The sequence below is a fragment of the Saccostrea echinata genome, unplaced genomic scaffold (genome assembly GCF_033153115.1).
Source record: "Saccostrea echinata isolate AGI-Se365-2 ecotype Australia unplaced genomic scaffold, CSIRO_AGI_Sech_v1 ptg000030l, whole genome shotgun sequence".
Lineage (NCBI taxonomy): Eukaryota > Metazoa > Mollusca > Bivalvia > Ostreida > Ostreidae > Saccostrea > Saccostrea echinata.
In genome coordinates, this window is record NW_026889779.1 from 15,838,949 (window position 1) to 15,862,500 (window position 23,552).

General features: G+C 33.3%; 1 protein-coding gene across 4 annotated transcripts in view; it reads right to left on the reverse strand.

Moving 5' to 3' along the window:
- LOC133197398 (collagen alpha-2(I) chain-like) overlaps window positions 1-23,552 on the reverse strand; it is a 40,850-nt gene that overhangs the window by 9,642 nt on the left and 7,656 nt on the right. For all 4 annotated transcript variants that reach the window (XM_061333408.1, XM_061333407.1, XM_061333410.1 and 1 more), the window contains exons 2-14: window positions 13,080-13,609; window positions 12,148-12,216; window positions 11,804-11,875; window positions 9,772-9,892; window positions 9,251-9,402; window positions 8,363-8,605; window positions 7,685-7,928; window positions 2,865-2,950; window positions 2,211-2,273; window positions 1,767-1,976; window positions 1,310-1,510; window positions 694-810; window positions 364-531 (exon numbers count right to left, since the gene is read on the reverse strand). In XM_061333408.1, the coding sequence (XP_061189392.1) occupies window positions 364-531; window positions 694-810; window positions 1,310-1,510; window positions 1,767-1,976; window positions 2,211-2,273; window positions 2,865-2,950; window positions 7,685-7,928; window positions 8,363-8,605; window positions 9,251-9,402; window positions 9,772-9,892; window positions 11,804-11,875; window positions 12,148-12,216; window positions 13,080-13,609 (2,276 nt within the window). The remainder of the gene's footprint in view (window positions 1-363; window positions 532-693; window positions 811-1,309; window positions 1,511-1,766; window positions 1,977-2,210; window positions 2,274-2,864; window positions 2,951-7,684; window positions 7,929-8,362; window positions 8,606-9,250; window positions 9,403-9,771; window positions 9,893-11,803; window positions 11,876-12,147; window positions 12,217-13,079; window positions 13,610-23,552) is intronic.

The window sequence follows — 23,552 nt, forward strand, 5'->3', positions numbered from 1 at the left end:
ATGTACAACATCATATGTGATGTCACAGTCTAGACTTTCCCATTGTCTTGTGCAGTTTGCTTTCCATAACCAAGAAAGTCTGATCACGTAACTAACTTCAAGTCATCAGAAATTGAATGTCAATTTCGTTAATATCATCATTTAAGGAAACACACAGGCAAATATTTTGTTTGTGTATTTCTGAAGAATAATACCTTCGTTGCAGAAATTTGTTGTTGTGGAAAGCTTTCAAATTGACATGTTGCAAATAAAAGTTGTCGTGAATAAAGAGTTGGTTTACAGTTTAACCATATGTAAAAAGTCTGGAAACTCTCATATTCAAGCCAACCATCCTCATCATTTTTAAATCAAAGGTGTTCTTACCTTTTGACCAGGTAATCCATCTACACCTTCTACTCCCCCTGACCCGGGCTCTACTACACTGATGGCTGGTCCAGGAGGTCCTGGGGGTCCAGGAGGCCCTGGGGATCCCTCTACCCCATCTTTTCCATCTTTACCTGCAACACCAACACCCTGCTCTCCCTTTTGACCCTATGTAATGGAAGATTTTAACAATCTTTACTTCTGAAATAATTTAAAGAATTCTACAAGTAGGTCTGGCAATCCATAATTGTGTAAGAAATTTTTGACTTTGTTTATGACTATATACAAGTGAATTGTTATGTTAACTGAACATTTATTAGGAATATTAACCTTTGGTCCCTGTAGTCCTGGGAGGCCAGGTTCACCTGCTACACCTGGCAAACCAGGGGATCCCATTGCACCTGTCTCACCCTGTGGCCCCTGTGGCCCTACACGTCCAGGTTCTCCCTGGTAAACAAAATTAAACAATAAGCTCTAAATCTACGTCACATCAAGTCCACAGCTTAACTAAACATGATTCCCTTTAATATTTAGTAGTCTTTTAAGAACAAGTGCTGGTAAGAGTATGATCATTTGAATGCATATGCAAACAATCTTATTGACATGCTTATAACCAAGTGCAAGGGACAGATGATTTTGCTTAGTAATAAATGTAATTTGTTATATCCATTAAGTTCACGCTATTTAACAGCCACGGGGAATAAAAATCACTTCGCAGTTAGTGTCTGTTCATAGTAAGCATGTTCGCTATAAGCATGTTTTACTGTATTCTTCTAAGGATAATCTTAGTGATTTCTTTAAAACCATCCTTTTGCTCTAAAGATAACTTTATTTCACACCAAATTTTCTTGCTTTATTTTTTAAAATCAATTTAATGTTCTTACAAAATAATGATGAAACATTAATATCTTATGGATATGAAAAGAGAAGATTATCCTGTACATACCGTGGGACCTGGTTCCCCTCTTTTGCCTGCAGGTCCCTCCTTTCCTTCTGGACCTTGAAGTCCCCTCTCTCCTTTCTCTCCTCTAGCTCCTGGGGGCCCAGGTAAACCTCTGGGTCCCATTGTGCCATTGATTCCATCTCGTCCTGGTGTCCCAGTACAGGTACAGTCTCCTCCACACCCATCCCCAGATCCAGAGAATTCCTGGAGATTTATATATAATGGTAAGTAAAGATTAATTTGCTTGAAGGCAGGGTTTGTTATAAAAAAGAATACAAAACTTGACATTTTAACAGATAGAAGCAGCTGCTGATACTGGAATTTTTTATGAAGACATTTTCAACAAAAATTTAATTTCCTCCTTAAAATTGCCACAATTATCAATAAACTTCTGCACTGAAAATTTTCAGCAATGACTAAAGATGTATTTTGTTAGTTCATGAATCAACAATAGACTAACCAGATCATCACCAAGCCCTGTCATATCCCCACGAATGGGAGAAGACGAACATGTTCCAGGGGGTCCTTGGAGTCCAGGCAAACCTGGTACCCCCGGGGCTCCAGGGGCACCTGGCAGTCCCCGGGGTCCAATAGCACCAGCTGGACCAGTTGGTCCCTCTGGTCCTGTCTGTCCATCTCGTCCGTCTGTCCCTGGTTCGCCCATATCCCCCTGAAAGCAAACAAGCAAGTCATCTCACAAAATTTACTATTATTGAATACCTTTTGTTTTATAAAATTTTTGATAATTTATCCAAATTAGATTTCATAAAAATATTACTAAAAACAAAATATTTATACATAATTGTATTAGTTTTACACATTCTCATCATAAATAGTTACTCACTGATACAGAGCAATGTAACATTTGTAACAGTGATTATGCTACTGTGAGTTCAAAATGTACCTTTTGACCTCGCGGTCCAGCAGGACCTTCTTTCCCCGGTATTCCAGCTGGTCCTGGCATTCCCTGGAAAGTAATAAAATTATAAATATTATTTAACATTTTACTCATTTGTAAAAACTCTATATATTTTTGAGGATTTTTTTTTTCAGTTTTGCTTTTTTAATGAAGGTAACTTAATTATGTGGCAAGAACACTTGTAAAATAAATTTGAATAATTAATAGTTTGATGAAAAGGACATTAAACTGCATATTCAACACAAAATGAAAAGTTACTTTCCTTGGAAAACATTGAAACTTTGTTAAATATATCAAGAAAAAAAACAACATAAACATTATACAGGAAACAGACCAAAACAGAATGAATCCAAATAATGATAATGCACCAGAAGCAAAAACATCTTACAAAGCAGGAATTAAATCAGTATTTTATCCACTAGTAATATTTCCAATAAAAACACATTTCAGGTAAAATCCTTTACCTGCTCCCTTTGTATGATAGCAAATGGAAATTGAGAAATTGACATCAGTTGCACATTTATAGAGACATGACTATAACAAAACATTTAATATGTTGTTGAAAATGATATCCATGCACCTAAATATTATAATCATTATGTTCCAAGTAACAAGCGCCTGTAATTATGGTCTACTTACAGGAAGTCCAGGGTCTCCTGCCTCTCCCCTTGGTCCTGCAGGTCCAATGAGATCTTTGATGTCACCATCAAATGTACCAGGTTCTCCTGAAAATCATAAGAGGAACATTGTCAACATATTTGACCTTGTAACTATTTAAATGAACTAAGTGAAAAAAAGTGTTTTATTTCAATTTATTAAAGAGCTAAAGCCACGAACCATCAAATTTGGCCCCGTGTTTTTCCCAAAAATAAAGTTTCGATTCAACAAGAGTACTATACATTAAATGTTAGAGGACAACATACTTGTTTTCCATACATAACTTATTTTGTTAAATAATGCGCCATTAGGCATGTGCGATGGTTGGAACATGCGACGGTGTGATAAAAAATTTAAAAAATGCCGATTTTTCTACAGATTTTCCCAAAGTTAGATGTCGCCACAGTCAAGAACAACTTTTATACTTACCACAGATATAGATATTGCCGATACAAATCTTTATGCTCATTATCGTTGTTGTTCGTGGGTGTGGCCAATATGAAATTTGATTTTATATTTAAATTTTGATGCATCAAATAATCACTAATTTGTAAATCAATCGTTAACATTTAATTCATACAACAATAAAAAATTATACATTTCACAAAATATGCAAGAAAAGCAATCTATTGTTCGTTTAAAATGCTTATTGTGGAAAAACACCTTAAGAATAAATATTTTCTGAAATAAATATCTGAAAAAACATGGTTTTTATTGTGAATAGGTCCATTATATATGACCTTACTAATAATACGTCAGTTGTGACGTCATAAAGGCGCTAAACTATTTGGAATGTTTATGCTCTCGAGTGTTGCCATTATTTGTATGATTTAAGCCCAACTGGATGATACCATCAAATTATTAATTATCAGAAATTCACACCAAATTGTTTTCTTTACTACCCTTCACCCCCCCCCCCCACCCACCACCACCAATGGCTGCTTTTTAAAGCTGTTGTTAGACTTCAATTTTATATTTAAGCATTTTTTTTTAATTCATATATTTATTTTTATTCATTTAATTTTTATATTCTTGAGACAATTTTAATACTATTTTGCGTGTTTACAGACATGACTCAAATTGTAAACAAATTAATAGAAAACGTGCAAAGATATCACGCTAGTACCTTTGTATTGTACAACAAACGAAATAATTAAAACATAGCTTGCTGTGCAAAGTGAAAATAATAAAAAAGAAATTAAAAAAACGCATTTGAATAATCATCTACATTTCGGCTAAACAGAATCTAGGTCACGGGCATGGGTTCATCAAGTGCAATTGTTTTGACGAAACCCGATATCGGTACACACATACACGTATACTATAACAATACATTATTTTGTACCAGCATATATAAGCCATCGATATAATAACTGTGTTTAAAAAATCCTCTGAGATGATTCTTATGCATGTACACAAAAGGGTGAATTTCCATCCTGCTTCAAAAGCATATATATTTTTCAATGTCTGCATTTAATAAATTCGAAGTGAGGATATTGATGATGCATGTGAACCTATAACACATAAATGATTTTGTTATCATTTGTGAAACATAATCCAATTAATTACACCCCCGTGAGCAAAAATGCATAAAAAATATCAGAGTATGTCTTAGAAATCCAGTATAAAATGTTAATGCTTCTTTTACTGTGCTCCAAATATTTCATAGTTACTATCACAATTTAAGTAATTTATGCTTCTGATCGTCAGTTAGTGGAAGGGGTATTGGTTTTAAATCTATTTAGACAATATAAAGAATAAAAATAAATAAATAAAATAAAGTAAGCTACATATCAATTACTCTTAAGTTTTTTTTTTATCTGCCACCATTTCTTCATTGCGACTGTAAGCATGGGTTTTGTTTTATCTAAGAATTCAGCACCATGAAAACTCATAAAGAGAGAGAGAGATTCCTTAAAATGTGTTTAAAAATCAAAACAATAAACCAGGAATATGTTCTCTGAAACGTATGGGCGTAAGTTGTTTATAGCTGGATATTTTAAACCCAACGATGTAGATTTTTTTTTTGATAATACATGTAATAAAAATATTTTTTTTTAATCTATTGTCAGCTTATTCTGGTATTGTACACTTGTACCTCTTTCCTTAGTATTAATTAATTATTAGTATTATGATATGTAGAAAGGACTTATCAGGGGATTCAAGACTTCCAGCTGAGGTTGAAAAAAAGGGGGGCACAAACTAATGACAGCAAAACTTGCAATTACTTGTAATTATTTAAAGATATACACGCTATATAAACGCAATTTTTTATGTGGAAGAAAATGATTAAATGATTTGAGAAACATGAAGGTAATAAAAAATAATTACTTTCCACAAAGTTTTACTAAATAAGTCGTTATAATTACAAAACAATTAAGCAAGATCTGCAATTAAGAATTCAGCCTATTCATGAATATTGATGAAGGAAGTGCGTAAACAGTATATAGACATGCATGTCTGCGGGAAATCATAGACAACAAGGTACGTTGCATTTTGACTACTATTTTGAATAAAAGTTAATATCTGTCATTATAGAGTAGATGGTTAATAATGGTTGTTTTCAAAGATAAGTATCTTTAAACATAAAACGTATGCCATCCATGTCAAAAGCTATTTTGTATACCAAACGGCCTACCTTGTTTCCTTGACGCCATTTTTGTTTATCAATCTAAAAGTAACGACGGTGTCACATGATGCATGACTTTAAATATAGCATTACTTTCCTAGTAGGATAATAAATAATTATAATTTGAGATCTTTATAATGCCTTCATTTCAAATTATGTAATTTACAATATTTTCGTAACTTTATTTGGTAAACAAAATAAATAAATTTCCAACTTTATTTTTAACTGATGCAAGTTATAGCGTGTATATCTTTAAAGTTTAATCACTTGTCTTGAATTTAAGTTTCTTTATTGCTTATTAACAGAAATCAATCTAGAAATTGAAAATTGCTTTAGACTTTCCTATCTTCTCATTTTATCCTCAGTGAGAAGGGGGGGGGGGGGTGCCCTGTGCGGAACCACCACTTTGTATGAAAAAAATATTTCATAAAGAAAACTGAAAAGAAAATATTGGGACAGCTCTTATTCTTTCTGCGGGTAAGACCTTTTTAAGCAAGTTTTTGTTGAATAAAATCAATCTTGCGCTGATTGTAGGACAATAAGACAAGGATAAATGAACACCTATACATGTGTTTCACTTAGGAATCAGCAATTAATATAAACGCAGCTCTACTCTTTTTATCAACCATAAAAACCATTATGTGCAATTATATCGAAAGTGGGTATTTTACACTATATAGTTATATGCTAAAAACGAGTATTTGCTCATGTTTGATCCTTTTGTACTTTTACATGGAAAATAATCATATAATTTTCGCAGATTTTTATCTTCAAAAATTCAAGATATTTGGGAGAGAAATATTCGAATATTTTGCAAAAGAAGAAAGGGGGGAGGGGGGGTCTAGCAAATACTGATAAATATATAATAATGAACAGGGCTGATTTATTTTCTGCTCTAGCCTTAAATTAGTGATTTTTTAACAGATTTATCTTTCTTAAGAATATTTTTTTTTGAAATGTATTCCATATTACTCCAAAGAAACCAACATTTAGGGCGACAATGTTTTGATGAGTTCTGTTTACTAAATAAACAATTCTGATAAGTTGCAACACGCCTTTTCAATAAATCTAGAATTTTCTGTGTTTCTGTTTCGAAAACGACATTCAAATTATTGTTACAAATGAGTAAATGGATTAGAAACAAGTCATTCCAACTTTTGACTTCCTCCGTTTTTCCAAATCATTTAGATCTTTTATATGTTAAAATACTCGCAAGTTTAGGATCTAAGAATTTCGCATTAAAAGTCTATTTCCATATAAACAAAATGTTTTGCAATTACTTCTATCCAGTTATTGAATTACATTGCAACCCTTACAGTTTAGAAACATTCGTTTTAAGATCATTTCAGGTATCTTTCTATTTTCTTCTGACAGCCCCCTTCCCCACTTTGAAAAACAAACTTCGTGCCTGGATGCGCATTCCAAAGATGAGCTTAATATTTGCAGGCGTGTAGGAAAAAGTCCGGAAAACTAAGTTGGACAGGCTATCGTCATTTGAAGCAAGTCATATGTTTTTTAATGATGTTCAATACTCAATACTTACATGTAACTTACATGTAACTAGGAGCGATGCATCGCACAAAAATGTGTTCAAGGGATAGAAATACAAAGTTCCTTCTTAAAAAATATAATAGCATAGGGACCAGGTAGAGTGAAAACTTTCCGAGACAGTCACACAGATTATTTTTACTGTACATGTATCTATAAAATTCAATCAGTTGCCATCAAGACTGCGATGTGAAATCAATTTCCAACTGCTCTTAATTGTCTTAAATTAATTATGAAGTTTGTTAGTAAGATAAATGTCCATCCCAATTAATACTAGTTTTAATTCAAAGTTACATATGTAAAATCGCTCAAAATAATTTTTCCACCTACGACGTTACGTTTCAAAAAAATGACATTCTACTAGCATTTTTCTTTTAAAACACCGTCATACTTTAAACTCTCTTTTTCAAAAAATATAATCGATATCAAAAAAAAGAAAAATGGCAAAGAAAAGCTAAAAGTCTACACTATCAATTAACAAAACCCCGTTACTTTTTGAGACAGGGCCATTTTTTATGGTTCGTGGCTCTTGCTCTTTGTTAAATAAAGGTGTAGTTAATACACTGTACATTAAAAAATATTTTTTTCAGAAACAACACAATCCTGATTTCCATGTTTTCTTCACCTTTAGGACCCTGGGGTCCAGTTTCTCCCCTCTCTCCCTTCTCTCCTGGGACTCCAGGTGCACCAGGTAGGCCAGGCTCTCCATCCACCTGCCCAGATCCCTCTGCAATTCCTGGGAGTCCTGGGGCTCCTGGGAGACCACGCAGTCCTTGTTCTCCTCGTTCTCCTTTCTGACCGGGCAGTCCTGGGAGACCATCTTTTCCTGGAAGTCCCTGAGGTCCCTCTATAGATTCACCTGGTTCACCCTGGTAATTATATTCATGATTCAAAAGATTTGCAAATACAAAATAGTAAATAATTATTAGTAAACAAAATACATATAATACTGAGCATAGATGTCAAGGAATGACATTAAATTTGAAAGTCTCGTTTTTTCTTACAAGAGAAGTTTGATGATAATAATTATAACTGAGCTAAATGCAAGTACTGATGTGGAGGGTATAATTGATGTATTAGCAATGTCAATTTATAGAAAATTTTTGCTTTGCAGTCAAGCCATATGATGCTGTACTAAATATTTCAACAGTACTTCAACATAAAATGCATCCTTTGAAAAATTATTTTTGAAATATGATAATGTCACAAAATATTTTTAAGTACTAAGTAAATCCCATAGTTTAAACAACTTTCTCTCAAATATCCAAGTACATGTACATGTATCATAATTCAAAGTCCACACCTTAAGACCATTGGGTCCCATTGGTCCAAGCAAGCCATCACTACCAGGTAACCCAGGAAGTCCAGTATCCCCTCGCAGACCCATATCCCCCTTTTCACCTCTGTCTCCCTTCTCTCCTTTCTCCCCATTGCTTCCTGACCCTGGAAGTCGGGTTTCAATGTAATCTGTGATATCCTTCATGTTGATGACAGCAGGTGCCCCGGGATCTCCTTTAGGTCCCTGTACACCAATTCCTGGGACTCCCTAAGAGTATCAAAATATAAGAAATTTTTTTTTCCTAATATAAAAACAGATATGTCTCTCCCCTTCCCAATTATAAGGCAGTTCATTATGATCTTCTTGACATGTCAGTGAAACAATGTAAAAATAAAATATCTTGTGCAATGGTTAACAACATACATGTATTTGGAACTTTTTAAATTAATATGTCTCTTCTTGTAAGGATAGACACTAATATTATCTCTCCTCCTTCAAGGGAGAGGACATAGATAATAATAAAGCAGGAGAGATAATGTACAAATTCAAAATCAATCTTTAGAGATATATTTTGAGTTAATTACTGGTAAAAGTCCAATTCTTCACTTCACAGGAAAACAAAATTACCCATTATTTATAATGCAATGAAACCAAACAAAAACGTACACAAAAACCTGTTATTAGTTATTTTGAAAGAATCGACAAGAGTTGCCCTCTGTTATTGTAAACTGCAAAAAGATTTTTCAGTTTAACTATTGGGGCAATGAAAAAAGAGAACTTTCTCATAATCAATTTGATAGATTCACTACATGATAACCATATTTGTTATAAACATGCTAAATACATTATTTGGTCCAATCACAGAGACAGCAAAATAACATTTGTTTTAGAAGTCTAATAACATAAGCTTACTGGTCTGCCTGCTTCCCCTGGTTCACCCTTTTGGCCTGGTTCTCCATCCCTGCCTGGAAGTCCTATTTCACCAGCAGGTCCCTCTGCACCATCAGCACCAGGTAAACCAACATCTCCCCTAGGACCTTGCAATCCAGGTTCTCCCTTCTCACCTAAGGTGTAAGATAGATTTTATTTCTCTTTTGAGTCTCTTTACCTCTCAGGAAACTACATGTAGATACGAGAAAAATTTTCACAAGATGACATTAATGAATTTAATAACTTTTTCTACTTGCAATTGAATTCCCCCAATAGAAAATATACAAAAGTTAAGAGGGAAACATTTTGTAATACTATAAACCCCTGTTACGGTACAATCTCAGTCCAAATGGCCATCATACAAAAAAGTACTGATTCACTGTTTATCTATACCACTTAAAAATACCTTAATTCTAATTTGACAAATTGTTTCTTAAGAAACAGACCAAGTGGCAAACAGTCACCAGATTAACTCAGTGACCTATTTAATGCTTCCTGCTTACCTTTCTGTCCAGCACCTGCAGGTTCTGAGGCATTGCCAGGTAATCCCTGATCTCCCTTTTCTCCTTTAAAACCCCTATCCCCACGCTCACCCTTTTCTCCCTTGATAACTGAAGGTGGGGGCTGAAAAAAAATTAAATCATCACGGAGAATTTATGACCCCAATGGTCAATAGATGTATGCTACAGTTTTCAAAATGACTACAACAAGAGGCTCATGGGCCACATCGCTCACCTGAGCACATTGGCTAGGAAAAAGCACAAATCAGTTCAGTATTGAAAAGTTTACATGGGGGGGGGGGGGGGGCTTGAATTTTAAACTATCTGAGGATGCTTCCACATCATTATAACAAAGGGCTTTGCTATTCTTGTATATTCCTTAGCAAAAATTTGATCCCCCATTGTGGCCCCTCCCTATCCCCAGGGGTCATCATTTGTACAAACTTGAATCTTCACTACCTGAGGATGCTCCCATATCAATAAGACTAAACATGGCTTTTCTGTTCATGAGAAGATTTTTTCCTGTATATTCTTATGTAAAACTTTGATCCCCCATTGTGGCCCCATCCTACCCCTGGGGGTCATGATTTGAACAAACTTGAACCTATACTACCTGAGTATGTTCCTATGTCAATATGACTAATCATGGCTTTGCTGTTCTTGAGAAGAAGATTTTTTTCATATATTCTTTTGTAAAACTTTGATCTCCCATTGTGGACTGACCCTACCCCCAGGGGTCATCATTTGAACGAACTTGAATCTACACTACCTGAGTATGCTACCATATCAATTAGACTAATCATGGCTTTGCTGTTCTTGAGAATAAGATTTTTAAAAATTTTTCCTATATATTCCTATGTAAAACTTTGATCCCCCATTGTGACCCCACCCTACCCTCAGGGGTCATGATTTGAGCAATTTTGAATCTACACTACCTGATGATGCTTCCATATCAATATGACTGATCACAGCTTTGTTGTTCTTGAGAAGAAGATTTTTTTTAAAAAAAATTTCCTATGTATTCCTATGTAAAATTTTGATCCCCTATTGTGGCCCCATCCTACCCTCGGGGGTCATGTTTTGAACAAAATCGAATCTACACTATGTCATGAAGGTTTCCCATAAATTTCAACTTTTCTGGCTTAATGGTTCTTGAGAAGAAGATTTTTGAAAGATGACACCAAATTTTCACTAATTCTTAATTATCTCCCCTTGAAATGGGGTGTGGCCCTTTATTTGAATAAACTTGAATCCCCTTCATCCAAAGATGCTTTGTGGCAAGTTTGGTCAAATTGGCCCAATGGTTCTTGAGAAGAAGTTGAATATTCTAAATTTTTTTCCTCATCGAACTTGTGGCTATGGCAAGAATTTTATACTTCCAAAACCAGTGACCTTGACCTTGTCCAAATTACCCTGGGTTAGGGTCAAGATGTTCCCTTGAATTACAAGCACCCTTGGTCTCAAATATAAGCTTTTACAGTTTATCTACTTCAAAGTTGTGACAAAAACAATAATTTAATACTTTAATAACCTGTAACCTTGACCTTATCCAAATTTACCTCAGTACTAGGCCAAGGCACATTACTGGTCACAAACTACCTTTCCATTAGGTATGAGCCTATGAAGTTTCTTGGTTACAAAGTTATACCAAGACAAGAATTCCACACTTCTTATTCTTGTCAAAGTCACATATGACAGGAATGAATTTACTTTGTAGAGCAGAGGCAACGATAAAACATCACAACCATTGAAAATCTCACACTCACAGGCCGTATTGTGTAGTATTTTTCAATTCTCGCATTGTTTATATTTTCACTTATATATTGCTGCGCTACTCTATAACTTCACATTTCAATGAAGTTATTGCATGCCTATTTAAAATGTACATATATATAGCTTGTTAATGATACATGTACTTGTATTACATAATGCTTATTTGAAATAATCATTACTCCAATATTATTACCACAGTTTTGTAAACATATACAGTAAATGTTCAGGTATCTGAACCTCTGACTCTTTGACCTTTACTTACAGGAGTTATGATAGGTGGGATAATTTCTGGTGCATCTGTTGTCCCTGAACCTGAAGATCCACTACCATATAACTGTAAAAATGAAAAATGCATTCATTTTTACTTAATAAACCTATAAAAATGTCAATGACATGTCACTAAGCAGCAATTTTTAAGCTTGATCATCTGAAATTTACTTCTAATGTCACTAGAGTTACAATAGACATAGCTTTAGAATTCCCTCCTGTGAACCTTCAGTAATATTTTGCCACTTGTTTTATTTAATTCTAAAACTAAATTCCTGTAATTTTCCTGATTCAGAACATAAATCATATAGTGTTGAATCTTGATCTGTGATCCTGTACCTGGTCTTCACAATCAAAATTCTCTGCCTCCGCTGGATCTGCATAAATCTTCAGCTCCTGAATGACTCCCTACAATAAAAACAGTTAACAAACTGAAACTCAACATGTCATTTTATCTGATCTAAAGTAAAGAAGACAAGAGTCAGGTTTTGTAGAGAAGTGTGCTTCTGACAAGAATTGCTATTCAAGAGCCAAAAATCTGTCTGATGAGTTCTGTACCTAATCATAAAATTTCTTCAGTGTCATTTTGTACTCAAAATTTTTGTTTCATGACTAAAATGCTGAGAAAGGAAGCAAGTGGGTATTAACTGATGTATAGGTTCTATAAATCAGGACAAAAATGTAAACAATGTCTGTTTGATTACATGCTTTGGAGGAATCTCTCGGTTTTTTTTTTTTTTTTTTTTTGGCAGTTTCATAACAATGGTATGAAGAAAATAGTGGTGACTAAATGGAAATTTATACATGTATCAGGAATTCAATGAAGATGGTATAAATGAAATACTGAACAAACTTAGCAAGTTATAGTTTTATTATATAAGACTGAAAAAATCAGATCTCTTGCTCCAAACCTCCTCTTTAAGTCTGCTACAGGTTTAGTCAATTCTAGACTGCAGGAAATACAAATCATGACAATACACTTACATAACTAGAGTTACATCCCTTTCTATTACCTTATTCTGCAATGATGACATAAACATTTGAGGAATAGCTGGGTATGCCAAGACATTAACAATAGTTGGAAACATGGAATAATTTGCATAACAGGCATCCCAGGAAATTGACATGCATATTAGGCACTTGATCTTTCACTTGGCAAAATTTACATTCAGTTGATCAACACACTTAACTTTCTCTAAGTTATCAAAGAAAAAAAGTTGGAAATGTAAATATTACTTTACCAACAGATAAAATTAATACAAATGACTTACTGTATATGTATTGTCGAAATTGTCTCCACCTTGTCCGATATACAAATTAGCTCCATCTTCTACATCTAACGGTCCATTTTTTCCTGTTACTGTTTTAGTTTCAACTTTGGCACAATTTTTGTATAACGTCACCTTATCACCTTCTACTTTTAAAGACAATCTGGTCCACTTGTTATAAAAATCTCCAATGTCAAAAGACACTAACTGATTAGACGATGGTGCAAACCGAACATCTGCAGTATAGTATAAAATTAATTTGTTCGTTGTCAATTCTATGCCAAACTGTACTATAGTGTTATAAAGATTTTTCACTGCGAATAAAAATCCACCAGTTCTTTTGTTTGGTTTTATAGTTATGCCAACTGCAAAGTCTTTAAAAATTTGGTTTTTGAAAAATGCTTTTGCAGGCTCCTTGATGTGAGCACTGTCTTTTATTTCAAAGGCCGGGTAACCATCCATTCCGCTGGCATAGCTTACCCCCCTCTTTTCACCTGGGACACCAATGGCCCCCAGTAAATCTATGTTAGCATCTATAAAAAAGAAATAAAAAGTTCATATTAAAGCATTCTGAAAGAGTTGTGCAGCAAAGCATGCCCTCTAACGTCTTGCAAAGTATTTACTTATAATGCCAAAAGTCTAAGTTTATTAAAAATTATGAATATAAGAATATTCAATATGTTATATACCCTCTTAACATCTCTACTTTTCAAGAAGGGCAGATAAAGACTGGGTATCACAGTTTTTATGGTTTAGGTGTGCTTTATAGACATCTGGTTATAGGCTTGTAGTCATACTATCAGCACTCTCGTTTACATGTAAAATCCCCCTCCCCAAATATGCTAAGCAGAAATATTCATTCAATTTGTTAGTACCATTTATCAACAAAAATCCCTAACATAATTTTTACAAAGAAATATCTTAATATACAGTTATTCTTGAAACAACAGTATTAGGCCATAATAAAAAAAAATTCCTAGATTCTCTTCCCCACCCAACCCCCATTTTTAACTCCGCCTCAATTTTTTTTTTTTTAATTTGTTTTTCTTTGTTTTTGTTCTGATCGGGATTGGTATTCATGCAACTACCATTCAACTTTTGTTTTAAATCCCATAGAATGTCAGCGTGATTATGACAGCTTACAAGGTGACTGATCAGGTCAATAAAAAATCTGCACAATTGAAGAAATAAAAAATATAAAATAAAATCTGCCTGCCCGCCTCAATTTTTCAAAAAATGTGGATGAGTATCTAAGATTTTTTTATAATCATGGCCTTAAGTCCTGGTCCATAGATTCATTTTAGATCACATATCAGTGAATTTTTTTAAACCCCCCCCCCCATTTTCTGCTTTTACAGTATATAAGTTTATATATACCAGTATATAAACTGCAAAAATGATCATAAAAAATAAAGAAATATAACATGAAACAGACTTCAAACAGTATTTAAATTTAAATGAATCAACAAAAATGCCCTAATTTTGTCATGCAGGGTCAAAATTCCACAACTTCAGAACTCTAGCTAATCTATACACCGTAGAGATCCAATATCTGATGACTTAAAAAAAATCCAAATACCAGAATTTCTATATTTATATTTTTTGGTCACTAAATGGCCATATATCCATAAAACAGAGATGGAATCCTTGAAAAACTCAAAATTCATCGACAACTCTGCTAAATGCTGATCAGTAGTGTATACCTAATCTTATCTTTCGATGTAAAAAATATGAATAATTATACATATCAATGTATATCATACATCTCAATGACCTAAATGTATATAAAGAAATACTACAGTAAAACTCATTTAGTACACACACGATTTTTTCTGGATATAACAATTCAAAAGTTTTTTAAGATCCCTGCAAAATTCTTAACAATTCCTTGTAAAATTTATGGGTTAATTATAATGAATTTGAATATAGCGAATTTATGGATAAAGTGAACTGATTTTGTGTCCAGAGGAGGTTAAAAATAAAATTAATATTAAAATGTTCAAAGATCACAATATCTTTAAATACTGAATGACATTATTTTTTGTAACTATAATGTATACTTTAACAAATTTGTTATACAGATATAACAAATTACGGTATATAGCAAATTGATTTGAAGTCTCCAGGACTTTGCTAAAGCCGAGTTTTACTCTAGTAAAATTGGATGTACATCATATGAATGTTATAAATATATTAATTAGTTTCCCCTAATGTGATAATTCACAGCTTGATAATGATTTCAACAATCAATGCATGCACACATTTGCTTGTTCCTCAAGTTCATCTTTGCAAAATGGGGCCAACTAGCTCTTCTTGAATGGAGACCAAAGAATTGTTACTTTTTTACTAGATTTTGCTGGTATTTAAAAACTAATCAGAAATTACCTGGGCAAGCATCATGTTCATTACCTAGTAGATATGGTAACATCATGTGGTTCAAATGCACTTTAGATAAATCACCATTATGAACATAAATTGATTTTATTAAAACACACCCAGTTCACTGTGCATCATAAGAATTCAGAAACTGTCATTTCCTTCAACTTGTCTAGTAGCTATTAACCTTTACTTTTCAGAACATCTTGTAAGGAGAAACTCTTTTTTTATGTGCTAGACAGTTCCTCCCACACAAGGATATTTTGCATTAAAATCTCTGATTTTGATAAATTTGTTTCATAAAAATTCAAAACAGCACGGTCTTTGAAAACAATAGCCTCAATGGTTCAAAAGACACTGTAGGTACCACACAGAGAGAGAGAGAGAGAGAGAGGGAGAGCTAGAGGTCTCTCACTGCTGGAAATTCAAGTCTTCAAATTACTCAGTTAAGTAAATAATCTTGTCATAATTTATTCGTATAAAATTTTAAATCTAAGTCAGTGGTTTCCCTAGGCTAGGTGCAATACCAGGACACTTTAGTACATGGGATTTAACAGACAGAGGGTGTTGCAACCAATGTAAATACAGACAGCCAGACACTGTGACCCTAACATCAAACTGCGTACGCCGTGTTAAAACCACACAGGTATTCAAATCTTAAACAAATTATTGCTACCTGGAATACCTAATACTTCTTATTTAAAGGCTCTTATAGGAGACCTTAAACAAATACTTTATGGGACAGGAAAGTGCTTGTACATGGTATTGGTTTTGAAATTCATCCAAAAGCATATATTTTTCAAATCAGAAAAAAAGATCTTTGAAAGGTCAGTTGTATTTATTAAATTGCAAATAAATGTGCAGAAAACTTGATAACTTTGGTCCTTTTTTCTGCCATATCAATGGGTTTTACCAACATGACTCAATACAGTTTTCAACCAAATCAAAGCCAGTTTATGTGTCAGTCTAGTCAAAACCAGCTCTTTCCACTCCCTCAATGAAATTTTAATGCCTCGGAGAAGTTTAAACTTTCTTTTATACACTATAATTTTCAATACAACTATTACTTAATTTCAAAAGTCCTTTTGATACTCATGACCTGATGAAGCCCCCATGAAAACTACCCATTCATGATTTATAAACCCTAACAAAATTGATTATTATGGAATGATAAGAGAGTCAGAGACAATTTCTGTGAACATCAATGCTTGCAATCATCCATGGGCTATAAACTCTAAATGCTTCCTATGCATTCAATGCACCATTTATTAACACTCACATTCCAAATATCTTATCAATAAATGGGATACCTCTGCACACAAGACATAAAGCAATACTTCATACTTCTCCTCTCTGTTGGGCTTTTAACAGTAATCTTTTTCCCCCCAAGGCAGACTGGGTTTATGGGTAAAACCTGACTTAGGGCAGCAGGTTTTAGCATCAAACACCTGATTCCATTTCCTCCCCTGCTCTCTGGATTCTTCCATCAAGAAGTGATTAGGTTACAATATAATTCTTGTTTACCTCCCCACAGGTGGCAACAAAAAACAAACACAAAGTTTTCTTGAATCATGTTGCAGTGGTTTGCTGGTCGTTCACATATTAATGCTTTCTGCTCAAAGTTCAATCACTGTCTGCTGACCGAATAAACAGCTTTCTGACTGAAAATGTCGGCACGTTATTAAGATTAAATGTATCCAATGGAGAAAATACAAGCTCTGTATCTTATCAAAGTTTGAAAGTTTTTGTAGAAAACTTTTGTCATCTTTCTACTACTACATTCGTACACTGGACAAGGAAATTGTTTTGGCAAAGCTTTTCAAATAAGCATTTTTTTTGGGGGGGGGGGGGGGGGGGGGGGGAGGAGATGCAATCTCTGCACTTCTTTAAGATAAACTATCACCTTTTAAATCTGCTAATGTGAGACCATTTTGAAAATATAATATCATTTATCACTCTTTTCTGTGCAATTTTACACATGCAGTCCTTCATTGACATTTTTATACATTAATGTATACAACTGAACTACTAATCTTGAACTTTGATATCTCAAATACAAGGGATATATTGAAGTGAGTTAAAAGTCCCACCTACTTCTCCATTATATATTAGTTTTTTTTTTTTTGGTCCTATTGAGTTCGAGATAAGGTAGTTTGACTGTATAGTGCATGGCTATATTCAATTTTTCAGATGTTTAATAATTAAGGATATAATTAAAATCATTTGTATTAAACTTAGTTTTATCTCTGTACTTAAAGGTTTAAAGAAATAAAGCCATTTATGTAAAATTAATCATCATTGCATACTTCTTTGCAGAGCTCATTAGTTTTTTCCTTATTCATCATGGTGAATTTCTAAGAGAACTGCTAGCTGTAAGGAAACAGAGCAGGTCACGTACCTATTAATTTGACTAAAAATAAAATTGTATCATAATCTTGTGTAGTGATTATCCATAGATACCTGTAAACTAGCTAATGCAGATAGCTGATACAGCCATTGTTGCAAAATTTTAATTTCTCAAAAAAAAAAAAAAATTAATATTCTTTTTTACAATCCAGAAGTGTAACAAGTTGAATAATCTAAAAAAAATAATTTATAGTTACTCTGGTTTTAATTCATAATGCATATCAACAGATGTTCAAATTAAATTTTATGCAAAAAGATCTTTCTTGAAGGAAAGCAAGATAGCTAGCCGTTACAATTTTCTGACTGATTCATTCATGTACCTTATTATAATAAATCTTTTAGGCCCCTCACATTTTGTATGAATTTCTCACACTAGTTTTATATTCAAAATATAATAGGCTATTATACATTTTGAGATTATCATGGCCTCAAATTAGCTCTAGAGTAAGGTCATTGACCATCTACATTTAAATTTGAATCTATGTCATCTATAATTAAATGTTGTGGAAATGAATAGACAGTGGAACTGTTTAGCAAATCATTATGCCATTTAAGTGTCAGTGTTTAAAATGAGATGTTTAAATAAAAATTTCACAATTATATGTTGAGTCTGACCCCTTTCCTCAAAACCTGTGAAATACGACCTTAGTGTTATCTTCACTTCCTATCTCTTTTATTCAATTGTCTCATTAAAAGAGAAAAAATGTTGATTCCAACATACTTAACACATAATGTCTTTCATATTATTTGACATTTTTAATTCAATGGTGAAATACTTATATTAGCTAGCTCAGTTTAGTATATTCTCTTCTAACAACCATTATTGTGCTGACAATGGCACAATTTGAGGTTAATCAAATGTAAAATTAGGTCAATTTAATAGATTTTCATGATTCGGACATTTTTACAATCAATGTGAGATGACACAAGCACAATATTTAATTCATCAAATTCATGCAATACCTGGTATATAATCAAATATACACTAAGCATTCACAAAAGCTACAAATCCCTATGAATTTGTTCATTTGTAATTATATGCACCAACAGAGATTTGATAAGGATGACTGTCACAGTCAGCAATCTCCAGGGATTCAAGGACCAAAGTCAGGATTTTTTTGAAAAAGGAATCCCTATACAACATTGTTTTAAATCTGCTGTTGTCATTACTGCTGGTTTTAAATAAAGTTACAGAACAACCAATTAGTAACTTGATCTATTTTAGTCGGATCTCTCATTTATTGCATAACATGGTTGTCCCTTGCAAGTCTTCCAATCTGATGACAGAAGGCAGGCCAGGTACACAAAGATTTTGATAGCTCTAATCTTGTAGATAAGAAAAGCAATATTGTTGACAGTTACACTCCTAAAGTGCAGTAGAACAGCTACTGATTCTAAACTCCTGGTCTTTTTGAGGATTTCCAAGGTAGATAAACACAGTATGTTTCAGCAAAGTTGTGCATTTTTTTTTATCTGTACAGGAATGTCATTATTGGTTTTATCCTCAAAAAATGTCACAAAAATAGGATTGGTACCAGTACTTCAGTGTCTGTTGAAAGAGCCAGCTAGATAACCTTTCAACAGTCTCTAATAAATTTATATTTTTTTGTACAAAGGTAACATACTCAAGTGCTAAAAAATGTATCAGGTGTCCCAATGCAGGTCAATATATAAAAAAACCTTATTCTAATTATTGTCTAATATTAATCCCAAATTAATTAACATATATATCAAATTGTTGTGCAAATTTTTTCCTGTTGTTTTAGAGCACTGGGAATTCTTGTGGTCTCTGAATGTTCAAATTCTGCAAATCAAGAATCAGAACTGACAGGTGTAGAAGAAATGATTGCACCTGTACATTCATGAGACATGGATCAAATTTCCACAGAAAGTTAAGGTTTACTTGTTCACCTGTCCGTCACTTAAAAAGACCTGGCACAAAGTGTTAAAAATCAACTACCTTCTTTTCACTTCTTCCATACTTGGGTCAATGCTTCTGACTCATGAAATCAAATACGGTGTGAAAACCTGAACTGACATATGAACTAAATTTGCGATAAAAGACGTAAAATCATAAATAACACTTCTCTTGAGTAAATATGACCAGCATGTCACAAGTTTAATTTGCCATGAAACTGAGAAAATTATTCAGTCAATGACTTTACTCCAGGAAGAAAAAAAGGAAGAAAATTCATATGTACTTGCTTGTTCTTTATATGAACACAACAGAAAAAATCTAAGAACATTCTACCGAGAATAGTATGTAAGAGTACATATATAAACAGACCAATGAATTTGCATTGACCAAGAGTTCTGAATCACTTAGCCAATCGAATGTCCTCCCAAATTCCCTAGAGGGATAATGAGGAGAGAAACAGCAAGATTCCTTCCTTTCATCATAAACAAAAATGTCTGACACTCACAGTTCCTGAAATTGAAGTGTCAGTACAAATTACCAAACAAGAGTGTTTGTGTGAAATAGGTTCTTCTTCTGAACTACGACTTAAATATATCTTACTTTTCTCATTATTCCTCACTATTTGAATATTTTAGTTAGCCAGGATTAACATACAATCAAACCTCGCTCTATCGAACTCGACAAGACTGCGAGATCAAACTCTGAAATATCCCAGCATTCTAGATAATGAGGTTAAATACATACGGAAAAAGTTGTTGGGTATGCCAACTCATTTCAATGTATCCCTGGTATTAGGAAGATCAATGTTCAAAATAACGAAGTTCAACTGTATTTCCAACTACTTAAATGAATTTGTGTTGGAAGAAATTATCTGAGTATGCTGGCATTTATATAAATTTTGCTAAATATATTTTTTTAATTAAAATAAAAAAAAAAAGAAAGAAAAATTGAATCAATCAACTAGAATGATCCAGAATATCTCATGATTCCAAAATTAGATGTTTACAAAGTTAGGGCTAAAACTATTTCAGTATATTTTTAACAATATAAATTTAGAAACACTGTTTATAAACATCATTGGGTCCCTGGGAACAGTCAGAAAAACAGAGTGGGAGTGATATCTGGTAATTCTGACAGCTAACAACTCTTTTTTCCCCAGCTCTCAGACCATACCAACTCAGTAAGCAGACAGATATCAGACCATAAAACACCTGAGAAGGTGCACCAATCACCCAACAACTTCACTACAGCTATTTACCTTCTTAATCACTAACAATGGATATTTAAATACTCATTTGGTATTAAGCAATAACAATAAACACTCAATGAATGAAAATAGGTGTAGCTTCATGTTCACCTGTTCAATACCTGTACTTTCCAACATTCACACCCTGAAGCAGATCTCAAATATTTATAAATTCTTAGCCAGCTAAAGTAAACCTTTTTTTAGCTTTATGTCTGGGCAATCCCCACATATCTTTACTGTGCAAAATGTGTGGGATTATCATCTAACTTTATGATTATTACACCAGAACCTGTAGGAGTTACATAATTGAACTAGTTCAATATCAAGCTCTGCTTCATTTGAAAATTTTTTTCATGATGCAACATGAATTAATTTATTGATTCAGCAGCAATAAACTTTCACAAGTTTCCAAACCCAACATCAATTTCAGAAGACTCTCAGATTTTGTTCTTTTCTTGATGTTTAAAGAGTGAAAGAGAAGGGGGGAGGAGGCAGACAGCTTTGTTACTGGAAAAAAATTCTAGCTTTTAGTCACTAAAATTCTCTGACAAAACTGTAGCTCTACTGGTTAGTACTTATAGTAAAGAAGAGAAAAGTAGCACTTGGACTACAAATACCTTTTTTTAGTTTAATTTTACAGAATTGTATACCCTGGTGTTTTCTAAACTTGCACCAATTCAAGTTTTACTGAATCAAATCAAATCAAAACTGCAACAGGAGTAGTATTTTGAAAGATTTTGACATAATTTTTTTGGCTGTGGAAAAAATTTAAATATATAACTAGACACTCTGCTATTACTTGAAATAGTATTTGTCACCAACTGACCTTCCTCCATTTCCATGGCAATATTGACGATTTTGCATGATGCAAGCACAACTACACTTGGTGGTTATCACTACTGTGAAGTTTCATTAAGATTCTTCAAACTATCTGCAAGAACTTTTTCTCATAAAATTAGGTGGAATAATAACAATATGTCCCTTGACTCTGTTCAGGGTGACAAAATGATTATCCTTTGTTTATTATCCTGCCTACAAGGTTTTATTGAAATCAGATCAAAATTGAAGGGGGTGAACTTTTTTAAAAATAAGGATTCCATGGAAATTTCTATATTTAGTAATTATGGCAAGCAGCAACACCATTTGTCAAGATCAAAAATACATACTGATTTAAAATTAGTTAACATTTTGAAAGTTTTACCCAAAAATTCTATTTTTAGTAATCATAGCAACATCAACCATCAATATAGAGAATTATGTATCTAAAAATCAGTGTATGGAATACTTGTCTCTTACTGAAATCAGAACAATTTTGAAAAATTCAATTTGGATTGGGGAACAGACACTCTACCATCCCATGACTTTTTCTGGTCTTTACCAGTAATACCTGAGCTCCAAAAATTTTTATTCTTCCACTAAATATATTTAAATATTTTTTTTTAATTCCTCAACATACTATAGATTTCTCAATATCAGATAATGCTGAGAAAAATTATAATGTACATATCCTGATACAATAATTACACACAAACTTAATCAATAAATGACATTGTTTTCATAATAATCAAGTTATTTAGATAATCAGTATTGGTATAACCTAAACAAAGAAACCATACATCTATAACATTGACTACGATGTATTTAGAGTACTCGTATGTTGTGAGCACTATTACAAAGATCAGAAGTTTATGCTAGCAGGACAAGATGTTCCTGCCAGACAAATGCTTTGTTATAACAAACTACTTACACCTATGCCATAAATCTTACTGTTAACTACCAGTACTAGATGAGGCTCATATAATTTAGGCAGTGCAAGCAGACATAAACTTGTTTGCAACACCAACTAGGTCAGAAGCCTTTTATGATATCTGTGCTTGCAGTAATTTTTTTTTATTCAATTTTGGATCAGAAACAAAAACATAAATATATGTACACATGTCTATTAAAATAAAAAATATTTTTTAGTTGCATGTATAAACAGTGTAGCATTAGGAATGCACCATGCATCCCTATTTAATCCACACCAAGGTTTATGACTTAATGTACAATACATGTTCTCTATATGGTGATCCTTGCATATAAATACTGATTTTAAAGATTTATTTGAATTTTATATCTTCCAATATTTTACATTGTATCTCTGCATGCTGTGACCACATCCCAGCCTCAGGGCCATGAGTCTGGGTCATTATACATGTATAAACAATTTTTTTTTATTCATAGGTTTACAAGGATGTAACTTCAATATAACTATGGCTTCAAGTACGATCATTATGTAAGATATAGCCTACATAGATTAGTTGAGGATGTTACATTCTCCAGGTATTCAGTACCCATGACAAAAATTGAAGCCCCACAAAGTTTACTGATCCAGAAAATCAGGGCATCTGCCTCTTTTTTGCAATATGATTTTTCTAATTTAAGCCATGATCACCTTTTTCTGGGTGTTCAAACCTTGCTTCACATTAGTATTACTACAAGAGGCCCATGGGCCACATCGCTCACCTGAGTAACTTTGGCCATGCTGTTC